The 13,039-nt window shown below is 35.6% G+C and overlaps 1 protein-coding gene across 2 annotated transcripts in view; it reads left to right on the top strand.

Moving 5' to 3' along the window:
- Positions 1-13,039, top strand: part of bard1 (BRCA1 associated RING domain 1) — a 101,281-nt gene that overhangs the window by 31,445 nt on the left and 56,797 nt on the right. The window contains exons 7-9 of one of the 2 annotated variants that reach the window (XM_034186119.1): positions 1,306-1,432; positions 1,513-1,645; positions 6,471-6,549. In XM_034186119.1, coding sequence (XP_034042010.1) covers positions 1,306-1,432; positions 1,513-1,645; positions 6,471-6,549 — 339 coding nt within the window. Of the gene's footprint in view, positions 1-1,305; positions 1,433-1,512; positions 1,646-6,470; positions 6,563-13,039 lie in introns of both variants that reach the window. The other variant, XM_034186118.1, reaches the window with a different exon arrangement.

Below are 13,039 nucleotides of genomic sequence, written 5' to 3'. Positions count from 1 at the left end.
GACCTACTCCTCTGTTTCATTGCGGTGATGTTTGTTGGCGTCACATGGTGTCAGTTTTGCTTATCGATTTAATGCATGAACACCAATGGGAGCAAATGTCTTATTTTAAGGTTCACAAATGTTTTGACTGTTAAACTTTATTCATAAACCGTTAGCTGATTTGAGTGAGTTAATTGGTCTGCTAATGGTTTTCGAAGTTAACTGAAAAGCAAATTTGTGAATGCCAAAGTTAACTAATTGGCTGTTAGCTGACGAGCTGAACTGTGCCCACCACTGATTACACATATGTGGTGTGAATACATTTCTCCATGGATCACGATGTTGCTACAAAGTTGACAACATGAAGCAGAACGGGGACTTGAGCACACATCATTATTTTTCTACATGCTCCAACAAGTGAATGATGCACATGAATGCACAGTTACACACAACAAGCAAACTGTGACTTTGCCAACTTTTCTTTTCTTTTTTTTTTCCTCAGAGCTCTGGGCTGGCAAATATTGTTTTTTTTTTTTTTCTGGCCCTGCATGGCCGGTCTACATCAGCATGCTTTCCAGTGATATCCTGTGACAGTACAATTATCTTGTCGGGAAGGATTTATGACTAATTACCTGGCAGTGTTAGTTTGTGAAAGGGTTTAAAGCTTGATCAGACAAGTAGCATCACTGCTTTGTCAGTCAGGACAACTGCCACTTACAGAAAGTACAATGGATAATTATCTAGATTTTTGACAGCAGTGCTGGCACACTATGATGTTATGGTGCTGTTTTGTTTTTTTGATGAAACAAGAAGACAAGAAATTGTACTCTGTATTTTTGCTCATGTTTCAGAGTTGCTGCATGATCACATCTTTAGGGTGTTTTATGGACATGACAAAACTTGATTTATCAGCACTCATTTTCACTTTCTGAACATCCTGCTGATCTATGGCCCGCAGTCTAAAGCACAAAGCACAAATGCATTTGTTGCATTTCCAACTCCACCTTGCTATTTGCATGGCACATAATCAGGCAGGCTGTTGTACACTCTCACCTGCTTCACTCTACAGAATCTGAGAATAAGTACCGGCACCAATGGGTCTCCATGCCTATATACAGGACTTACTTGATTTTACAGGGTACATGGCAAGGCATTTCTAAAAACTAGAAATTACTGCCCTTGGAAGTCCTCAGATAACCTGCTTTTAAAAAATATATATGTGTATATGTATGTATGTATGTGTATGTATGTATGTATGTATGTATGTGTATTTATTTATTTATTTTTACAAGATGTCTTGAGATACTTCAAATGTCCTCTTTTCAGAAATCTATATGGAAAGCAGCCTGCTGATTATGCCATAGGTCGAGATATGCAGGAGATTTTTTGGCTGACTTCAGAAGAATCCCAGTGTGCTGACACCTTTCGTAGCCCCTCAGCTGATCTATCAGTGGTATGTCTTAACGTATGGACAATCTAACCCTTTGCATGGTGTTGTAAACCAAGTGGTGCTTCAGTGCTGTCTTGCCGTAGGTGTGTGACTTTGCGAGGAGGGATGAGAAAATGGTGTTGTTGGCCAACAACCTGTCACAGTCAGAACAGCAGCAGCTGACCGCACTGGAACAGGTAGTTGGAGGAAGGAGGGCTGATACCTTTTCTGGCTCAGGTAATGTTTGTCTGGGGTTCAAACAACCTCCTAAGAGCACCATATGTACATCCATATATATATATATATATATATATATATATATATATATATATATATATAGATATATATAGAGGGGCACACAGAATTTTGAGAGAACCTGCTTTATACTCCATCTGCTACATACCAGATGTCCTTGGCATTCTGGTCATGAGGTCAGGATGTATTACCTCCGCCAACAAAGTTGGGCGGAAGTCATGTTTTCACCCGTTTTTTTTTTTTTTTTTTTTTTTTTTTGTCTGATTGTGAACACCCTGCAACCCACAACTTTTCATATATTGTGAAATTTTTACAGAGGATTCATATCCTGATAGGCAAGAAATGATTACATTTTTAGTCAAGAAAAAGTCAAAGTCAAGAATAATACTGGAAAAATCCTAATCCTTTAAAACTGAACAAATTTTCAAAAGTTCAAAAAAGATTAAATTTCTTTCAAAGCATTATGTAGAATGGTATCTTTTATTGACTGACAAAGTTTGATCTGGATCTGATCCAGATTACAGATTTTGTGGCAATTTAACTTTAACATTGAAACCTCATTTAATGTATATTTTACATTATATCTTAATCAAATGTGTCCCAGTCACTCTCATATTTGAAAGTGAGATGCAGACTGGCACTCACTATCACCTGACAAAGTTTGATCCAGATCTGATCCTGATTGTGGATTTTGTGGACATTTGAATTTAATATAGAAAAGCCCATTTGGTGTACATTTTGAATTATATCTCAATCAAAAGTGCCTTAATCACTCCCATTTTTCTGTTATGACTTTATCTATATCACCAAAATTGGATGGAGGTTCCAATTTTATGCCTGTTTGTCTATCTGCCAGTTATGTCAGAAACCAAGTGCAAAAAAGCAATGACAAATTGTGCATAGCAGCGATAACCAATATTCTGTGAAAATTATCTGAAAAAGAATTCAGAAACAGAAAAAGTGTGTGTGTATATGTGTGTGTGTGTGTGTGTGTGTGTATGTATATATATATATATATATATATATATATATATATATAGTGGGGTGACATAACAAAACAACTGTTCATTTTGTTATAAAAGCATGGAATTTGGTACACATTCTAAATGAACTAATGTTTATTTTCATATATGGAGCCATCCTGGAGCTGAGCTCTAATGAGTTACAAGGGTCAAAATTTAAAAATGCTCCATTCATGTTGAAAACTATATCACATTATTTGTCTGATCATAACAATTCCAAAAACCTATTGTTTGGACTATCTATGACTGAATTCCATGGAGTTATGGGGTAAAAATGATGACCGGTCCAAGATGGCAGCCGCATTTCTTGTGCCTCAGCAACCAGTGCGGTGTCTACTCCTCTTTATAATGTCTATGTTTGTCTGCTGTTGGTCTGTGACTTTTTATGGCTTTTTACCACAATTTTGTCTGGTTCGTGGCTTTTTCTCCACTGGGGCTGAATTTTTGTGCCTTTTCCGGTTTGCGCCTTCATCTACGGTAGAGGGGGCTTTGCACCGCTGTGCGGCGCCTCACTCATATAAATGAATAAAGCTGGACTCAAATTCCAAACTCAGCCAGTTTGTCGGTCATGCCTGAATTTCTCCCTTGGAATTTTGTGCAGCTCAGGAAGACCTTTCAGTCCCTTGTCTTACCTCATCTTGGTTGGGTTCCACATCTAATGCCTTCATGTCTTTTGAATCATTGGACATAATTTGGCCATTAATTACAAGAATTGTTGATGGTGTTGGTCTTCAGTTGCTAAGGACAACAATAGCATACCTTGCCATTCTGTGAGTGATGTCGCTTTTGGCATCCCAGAATCCTCCTATATCTTGAACTGCTTTCACATGGATCATTAATATAAACAGTATGGTACTGTGTGGTAAATCTGTCTGGAGTAGGCAGCTCTCAAAATCTGGCTGTACAAAACGGACACCAACACACCCAATGCTAGAACACTGAAGGTGTTATTGGTGTCTCTGACTGTGTTTGGAGAAAATTCAGTGCATTTTTTTTGTCTGTTGGATCACCAGTTCTATTATTTAATGCTGGAGTGGCAGAAAGAAGGATTTTTCATCCAAAAAAAAGCTAGGCTTGAGTCTTACATGTCTTCTGGCAAACTACAGCAACCTTTGTACATCCCTGTATTGTTATATTGGAGTTTGCTTACTTTTTGACAAACTAGGGTACAACTGACACGTTAACATTCTAGTCAAAATAACCACAACAAATGGCATGTAATTTTAACAAACAAAAAAAGCTGCATTTTAATAGCAGGGTCCTCCTCCTCTGTTACCCTGTTTAGAAACATTGTACTGTAGCCTAATATTTGGTATGAACATCACATGCTGCACTTCCATCCTGTTAAAGTTGAGACTGCTGTCCTGAATGTTCCTTTTTGTGCTGAGCTTAGCTCTACACAGGCCTTACTATCTGCAGCTGACCTTTTTGTGTTGGGGAAAAAAAATCAAAAGTAGCTGCTTAGGCAGTATAACGTGTGGGTGTTCCACAGTGCTTATCAAGTGCTTTAAGAGTGAATACATTATGGATGTACAGCAGCTGAGCGCAGCTCCTCCACTGTTGCATAGTAATGGGTATGAAAATGCCAGAGTGCCATAGTAATTGAAATCATTCTTCATAAAACTTTTGGTGGTGCTGTCAGCATCGGGAATTAAGTAGCAATGAAAAAATACAAGTGTCTCCTTCCTGTGACCAGAGGGGTGTATCAGTGATGCTTTCAGAGAGCAGTTCACATTTCAGAGTGTAGATGACAAATCCACAGAGTAAGAAGGTTTTGCCCGAGAGATATAATTATGCTCATTTTGCACTTGTCACCCAGCATGACTCATTGACTGAAGAAGCAATAAGCTGAACTTAAATATTTAATTAACCTGTAATTATATATCCTTTATCTAAAGCGTTTTACTAAATAAGCTATTGCTTCGCCTTGTGTTGTTGCCATCAGAGTCTCGTGGCTGAACATTTTGCGTCCAAGTCTTCCATGCATGAATTTGATAAATCAATTAGCTATATCATATACATACTTACATTTATGAGGTTAGCATATGCGTTGTTGTTGTTATATAATGTGCAGAGCCTTTGCGCTCATTGCAGCCTTTGAATTTGAAATTCATAATTTGATATGGATGCATATTCCTGAGCTCTCTACTAGGTGGCAGTGTTCACCAGGTGGCAGCACAGCACGTGATGGCTTCCTTTTTGTGCAGTCTCTGGAGTGATATAGTGCAGCAGATCAGTGAATATTTACAGAGGACACCTTGAAATGTGATGCAAGCACAAAAGTTGGCTCAAATACTCCCTAGACATTACCCTTTTGGAAAAGTAGGTGTCCACTTTATTTTTCAGTAGGCAGCCAGGTAGGGGTCAGTTGACGATTTACATAGGTGTCAAAATTAAAAGATTCTCCTATCATATCAAAAGCTGTACCATATTATGTGTCTGATCAGAGATTCAAAAAAGGTCTAGTTTGGACTATCTGTGCCTGAATGTTATGGAGTTATAGGGCAGAAACTGTAAGAACTGTGACAAAGGTCCATCAGGACTAAAACCTCAAGACATCAAAACAGCTTCTTTCCATTCACAGCTAGACTAATAAATAATGCCAAAAATCCCCATTTACCCCCCCCTCCACAAAGTACAGATTGGTCATCCCTGTACTGAAAGGTACTGTACATCTTCATTCCAATCATATGCTTTTGCACAGCCCCAACCCATTGTTATTTGTTTGACTATTTAACTCTTACTTCTCACAGAAGTATTTTTTCCTTTTCTTTTGTATTATTGTTGTTATGCACCAATAACACCAGATCAAATTCCTTTTATGTGAGAACTTGGCAATACATTTGATTCGAAAGGTCAATTTCAGTTTGTACAGAGGTCAAAAGTTAAAGTTGCTTAATTTGGAAAAACAAAATAAATGCAAATTATTGGTTGAGTAAATAGGGTTTTTAAAAAGGAGTAGTTGGCACCGTGTTGTCATGCTTGGTTATCATGTTACGGGGTAACATATGTCATAGAATCCAATGGACGTTGACATTGTTTAACTGCTACTTTGCAGACCAAGCACTCAACACAAACTATTCCATTGAAGGATTTTTTTCAGTTATCTGCTGCAAACAGTGTTTCAGGTAGCCGTCAGTAATTTGCACTCCCGATTTGGGGTGGGGATTTGTTGATACTGCAAATTACTGAATTTTTTTTTTTTTTTTTTTTTTTAAAGGGGGAATAAAAAGGGCAATTCTGAATATCAGGCAGAATAGAACCCACAAAGAATATAGCAGAATAGAGCACTGCGCTAGTGATGTGGTGTTCGTTCAGTTTTACTTTATCATTCTGTTGTAGATTTTAGTCAATATTGTGGTTTCTTCCTTTTCCTGTCGACCCCAGACCAGCGTTCAAAAGGTAGGCGCCTGTTTTCAAAACATTTTGAAGCAGTATTTTGAATTTGCAGTAATGACACCATTTTGGCACCATTCCCAGCCTCACACTCCAGCTGTCTGGTGTTAGTTTTTCATTCTGGTGTATATTTTGTGTTGTGCTGAACATTATGTTTCTCCCTGCTGTTGCTAGCTTGAATCTGCTTGCTAGCTAACGCTAACAGAAGTGGTGGAGCACACATCTATTGGATATTGCACACACAAAACAAAGTTGTTTCTGTTCAGTTAGATACGCGAAGGAAACAGCATGTAGCATTCATATGTAACTCATGCCATTTGTGTCTTTGCAGCTTAATGATTGCCCAGATGCTATATTTATCTATGTTTTTAAAAATCTGTCTTCTACAGTGAGCCATGTGGTGGTACCAGAAGGTTCCATGCAGACCGACCACTTCACCCTTCTGGCCGTTCTTGCAGGGTGCTGGGTGTTAAATACAGCTGTAAGTAGCAGTCCCCCGTGTTTTTTTTTTTGCATTTCCATGCTGAAATGTGTCATACAGTTACTTTAAACACGTTAGACAGCTGACAAATAGCAGAGGACAATCGGGGGCACATCTGATATTAATTTTATCATTTAATCTGATGACTGCGTTCATGATGAATTGTTTGAGCTGCAAAATGTCAGATAGTGACACAAAAAAACAAAAAACAAATGCCCTTTTAAAATTTGGTTGAGTTGAAGATGTCTCTAAGTGCTTTGTCTAACCAGAGCAAAACTCAAAAGATACTCAATTTAGAGTGATATAGAGCAGAGAAAAGATTAAATGCTGACATTTTAAAGATGGAATTGAACCTTTTGCTGACTTAATTACCTCAGTGATAGGTTAGGAAGCATCTGACCATAATTCTCTGTCAGATCGTGAATTGACAAATCACTTCAACTAAAAAGGGGGCATTAAGGAATATAGCATTTGTCAACATCTGTATAATTAACTGCAAAATGAATCAATGTGTTTTCATAAGATTAGAATGAGCCCGTCATTTCGGACTTCTTTGAGGCCACCTTATTCAATCACCGTGTGGATACAGTAGCCCAAAACAGACATACTTACTCCGCCTTTCGCTATTTGTGGCACGGCTGTAAAACTGAAGATAAAAAAGAAGAGGAATAAATGGTTGCTTCCGGATATTCTATCTGCTGTATACTATATAGTCTGCTTCCCATTGGCTGGTTGTTTTGAGAACTTTCATTTTTATGAAATGAAAAGCAATATGTATGATCTATCTCAAGCGAAGGCATGGAAGCATGAATCCCAGTCACCAAAGGAGCTGAAACGTGAGAGAAAACATCGTGACTGGTGACATTGCAATACAATCACCATTTGATGATACTAAATCCTACACACTGTAGCTTTATTGCTTATTTTAAAGGGTTCCTATGAGGTAGTTGTTGCAAGATTGTGACTGTTGCGTTCTGCCAGTGGCACAGAAAAGTCAGCCTGCACTTACATCTTGGGGAGACAGGGGGGCTTTTTGCCTTTCATGTAGTGACAGTCTGAAACCTGGATCTCTTCTGATTACCATCATCAGCCCACTCTGGCTTGCAGACCTGTTTCAGTTCCATTCTGTATTTTCTCTGCATGGCAAAATTCATGTTTGTTTCAGTTAGATGACTGTTGCCATGGTATAGAACCATTTGTAAGCTTGTTACTGTGTGCATGTTTTTCAGCGCAGTTATGCATCAGAAAGGCCCCCAAAATTTAATGACACCTGATTGGTTCCATTTAAACTGTAGGAGATCGAGATTGAAGACATGAAATGAAGCCTGCAAAATTTTGCCATTCTCTCCTAGAATGTTTTTTTTTTTTTTTTTTTTTTTTGAAAAGATAAATGACATGTTCAGAAGTGCAACAATTCATCACCAGGAGCAGCCATATTTGTTTTTGTTGCTAGGATTTTTCTCCATGACATCATTCCCCTTACATCCTACACAAGGAACATTTCTGATTGCATTTGAACATGTGGTCATCTACAAATGCATGTGCAAACTCTAACCTCTTAGTTTTTTCTTGTTATGCGAGGCCAACGAGTATGGCCATTGGGTATTGCGAAGGCTTTACATCTGTCTGTCTGCGCTCAGCATAAGTCCAGTCCTATTACTGCCACAGTCTTCAAATTGACAGGGAGCATTCTTGGGACACAGAACTTGGACAAGTTCTAAGATACCTTCACCTATTTTAACAAGTTAAAAAGTCACATTCTGTACCTAATTTTATCATATGATCTCGCAGACATTAGCATGGTAATGTCACTTCTAGTGTTGCTAGCTGCTAACTTTGCTTAGTTTTTGGCTGGAAACAACACCTTTCTCATATATTATGTAAAAGCTAGTGAAAATAAACACCTTCTAAAACTGAAAACGCTGTTTTGTAACCTGATAAACCTCTTGAAGGATTTCTAAAACATTTCGCGACATTAGCGTGGTGACGTCACTTCCTGGTTTGCAAGCTGCTAAATTCGCTTTGTTTTGGCTAGAAATAACACTTTCTCCTATATTATGTAATAGCTAGTGATAAATAAACAATTCTAAAAACCAAAAATGCATGTTTTTGGAACATAACACCTCTGAACTGATTTACAAGACAATTTGCAGGCGTTGGCATGCACACTAATGTCCGCAAACTCAAATCTTCCTATGGAGTTCAGTTTGTCTCAATACCTGCAAACGCACTGAGAGGGATCTACAAATATTCCCTGATTTGTACAACGTCTGCTCTCCTATCTATCGATGCCATTATTGATCCGATTCCTTATCGATTCCCTTATTGATACCTCTTTTTTTTTTCTTTATTATTTCATTCATTTAAAAGAAAAAAAAAAAAGCAGAAATGAAATTTACAAGACTTTGAATGAAAAGAAGCAGAGAGAAGAACAAGTCATATTTTCTGCCCCTTTTTTACAATACAATCTTTCAATTTAAGTATCATTAATCAACATTATTAAACAGATTACATTTTGACTTGTCACATACCTTGACTTATTTCATAATTTTAACCATTATTTAAAAGATTACATCCCTAACAGATTACATTTTAAACTTAAAACATTCTAGACATCACTAACAGATCACACCCTAGGCTTTGTCATAGCCCACTGACTTATTTCATAGTTTCATACCCACTTAATACATGTAATTTAATACGTTTTTTAAATAATTTGAGCGACCTTGATTCTTTGATTTCTTTGTTGAGGTTGTTCCATAATTTTACACCATTCACTGCAATACTCTGTTCCTTTACTTTGGTTCTGAATCTTGGTTTTTTAAAGACTTCTATTCCTTTCAAATTATAACTACTTACTCTTTTTTCAAACATATTTTGAATGTTTATTGGTAAGTTATTTTTGTTAGCTTGATACATTGTTTGTAATATTTTCAAATCAACTAAATCATGAAATTTAAGTACCCTATACTTAATGAATAATGGATTAGATGGATCTCTAAAACGACTATTACTAATCATTTTTAAAGCTCTTTTCTGCAGAATAAATAATGGTTGTGTATAAGTTGTACATGTTGATCCCCAGATTTCTACACAATAAGTTAAATATGGGACAATCAATGAATTGTACAATGTTAATAAACCATAACTATTTAATGAAAATTTTACTTTATGCAAAACAGCAATGGCTTTCGCTATTTTTCCTTTTATGTAATTTGTGTGACTTCCATGTAAGATCATCAATCATGACTCCTAGAAATTTCGTTTCTTTTACCCTTTGTATGTCCATTCCATCTATTTTTAATGACGCATCATTATTTCCCACTCTGTCATTAAATAATATGAAATTTGTCTTATTAAGATTTAGTGACAATCTGTTTATATCAAACCAATGTTTAACTTTTTCCAACGCTGTATTTATCACTTGTACTACTTCCTGTAAAATAATGTTGTATCATCAGCAAATAATATGCTGCCAAGTACTTTAGATACATTCACAAAATCATTGATATACAAAATAAACAGTTTGGGTCCAAGTACTGACCCTTGTGGTACACATAAATAATGTTACACAATTCTGATTTAGTATTATTTATCTGAACAAACTGTTTTCTATTTTCTAAGTAGCTTTTTACCCACTGATGTGCAATACCTCTAATTCCATATTGTTGTAACTTGTGAAGCAATCTTGAGTGGTCGATAACGTGAAAAAGCTTTTTTCAGGTCGATAAAGATACTTACAAACTAATCCTTATTATCTATTGTTGTTGATATTTTCTCTGTTAATTCCATAATTGCCATAGCTGTCGAATGTTTTGTTCTGAATCCATACTGAGCGTTATTTAAAATATGATGTTTCTCAATGAATTTGACCAACCTTGTCACAAAAACGTTTTCCATAATTTTAGAAAACTGTGGAAGCAATGACACTGGCCTGTAATTTGAAAAATTATGTTTGTCTCCACTTTTATATAATGGGACTACCTTGGCAATTTTCATTTCATCTGGGAAAATTCCTGTTGACAGAGACAGATTACAAATGTAAGTGAATGGTTCAATAACAGTTTCTATTATACTTTTTACAGTCATCATATCTAAATCTTCATAGTCAGTTGATCTTTTGCTTACACAGTTTTTTACAATATTTCTTCATCTTTTTCCACATTGTCAAGGAAAATACTGTTGACCGTATTTACAAGTGTATTTACTTTATCTTCTACTATTTATTTACCATCAGACTTGATCCCACATTTGAAAAATAATCATTAAACTCATTTACAACTTCCTTTGTGTCTATATTCTTTATTTTCCTTGACAAAGTAATTTGGAAAAGTTGATTTCGCTCCATCACTTTTAATCACACTATTTATAATTCCCCATGTTGCCCTCATATTATCTTTACTCTTATTTAATTGTTCACTATAATAATCTTTTTTTTTTTCCTAATTATTGTCAATAGTTTATTTTTATATTGTTTGTATCTGTGTTCTGTTTCCTTTGTTTGCTTTTTTAAAAAGCACCTATATAAATAGTTTTTCTTTACACAAGCATTTTTTATTCCCTTAGTCAACCATGGTTTATTTACTCTTTTCTTACTAGTTTTTATTAATTTACAGTTTTTATTACATGATTTTATAAGTATTTTCATAAATGAATTACATGCTACATTAACATCACCGACATAAACTTCTTCCCAATTTAGATTTTTAAGGTCATAATTTAATGCCTTAAGGCTTTTACTGACTCATCTCTTTTAAAGTTTATAACAGTTTTTTTCTTGTACCTATTTTTGTATTTAAATATTGAAAAAACTGGTAAATGATCGCTAAGATCTGTCATCAAGATCCCATTCTTAATAATTTCATCTGTTCTATTTGTGAATATATTATCAATTATCGTTGCACTTTGCGATGTAATTCTGATTGGTTTTGTTATCAAGGGGAATAACCCCAAACTATACATTGAATTCACAAAATCACTTGTTCTTTGGCAACTGGAGCTTTCTATATTAATGTTAAAATCTCCACACATAAAAAGCATTTTGTTTTTGATTTGATGGAATAATTCTATTATTTTATCTGTAAATTTCACAACACAAGAGTCTGGTGCTCTGTATACACAACTGATTAGAATATTCTTAGATGTTTCATGTACAATTTCCACTGTTACAATTTCTATGACATCATCTATAATTGTCATTTCTTCTACAGTTGTACATGTCAGATCAGTTTTTGTGTACAGAGCAATACCTCCACCTTTTTTATCTCTTCTGTTTACAAAATACAGCTCATATCCCTCCATTTGAACATCAGCCATGAGGTCATCTTTAAGCCAAGATTCTGTGATTGCAACAATGCTAAATCTATTTTTAAACTGATTTAAATAATCTTTTATTTTTGACATTTTACAATACAAGCTTTGGCTGTTTATATGTATGAGTGACAGGGTATCTTCTGTATTTTTTTCACTATTTAGCTGTTCTTCCATATAATACTCACAGCCAGTTGTTTTTAAGTCAAATATACTTTCATCACCCTGCAGGGTCTGGAATCAATGTAGAGAAATTATAATTTTCCCGACAAACACCCCCAAAAACAATGGCCGCTCTGAAGGACAGATAAGGGAATCATTAAGTAGAAAGGCTATTGATGTCAGTGGATCGAATAATTTCTTAACGAAACCTAAAAAGAACTGGTTCCCGATACTCAACCCTAATTATGCACACATGCAAAGCCTCCTGCAGATGCCGTTAAAATGTAAATATTTTTATTGATTGATTGATTGATATATAGAAGGGCTTTATTTAACATGTACAACTTGCATGTAAGATGATAGGATCTCAGTAATGAATTAAATAACCAGATTATAAAGAACACAATGTGCAGGGTTTCAAAGCAGTAGTATATAAAATAAATGTTGGAGATTTGGGTTTATGGTGTTTTTTGGCTTGTTTATGTTGCTTCATTGCCTTGGTTTACTTTGATGCAATGGGGGGTGTAAGAAATGTGCATATGTACTACAGTCTTTTTTTTTGGTATACTTAATAATATATAATACTCATGTATTGTGTACGATGTTGTTTGGTGTACTGTTAATCTGGCCTTGTCTTCTACTGCTGTTTCTCAGAGAACTTTCTGACATGATGGTGGGTGGACTTTGGCAAGCTCTCATAAGAAAATTTTAAGGCAGACATGAAGAAAAGTTAAATGCATCATTCTGGTGCACTTTGACAGAACAATTAAGAGGCTAGATCCATGAGAAACACTGTGGTCTTGACAACAATGTTGTGATCTAGTAGTAATTTAATAAAAAAAAAAAAAAAACACATTAGTTGTTATAAGTGAGTGATGATGGCATAGCAAAAAAAGTCACACAGACAAAGCATGGTGTATGAGATGGGGTTTAACACAGGTAACTACTTTTATGTCATATCTTTGATGGCTCAGCTATGTTGAACAATGTTTTTTTGGATAATAC

Source organism: Thalassophryne amazonica, chromosome 14, assembly GCF_902500255.1.
Source record: "Thalassophryne amazonica chromosome 14, fThaAma1.1, whole genome shotgun sequence".
In the NCBI taxonomy this organism is placed as follows: Eukaryota; Metazoa; Chordata; class Actinopteri; order Batrachoidiformes; family Batrachoididae; genus Thalassophryne; species Thalassophryne amazonica.
The sequence above is the reverse complement of the archived record's forward strand: the minus strand, read 5'-3'. Positions and strand labels throughout refer to the sequence as shown.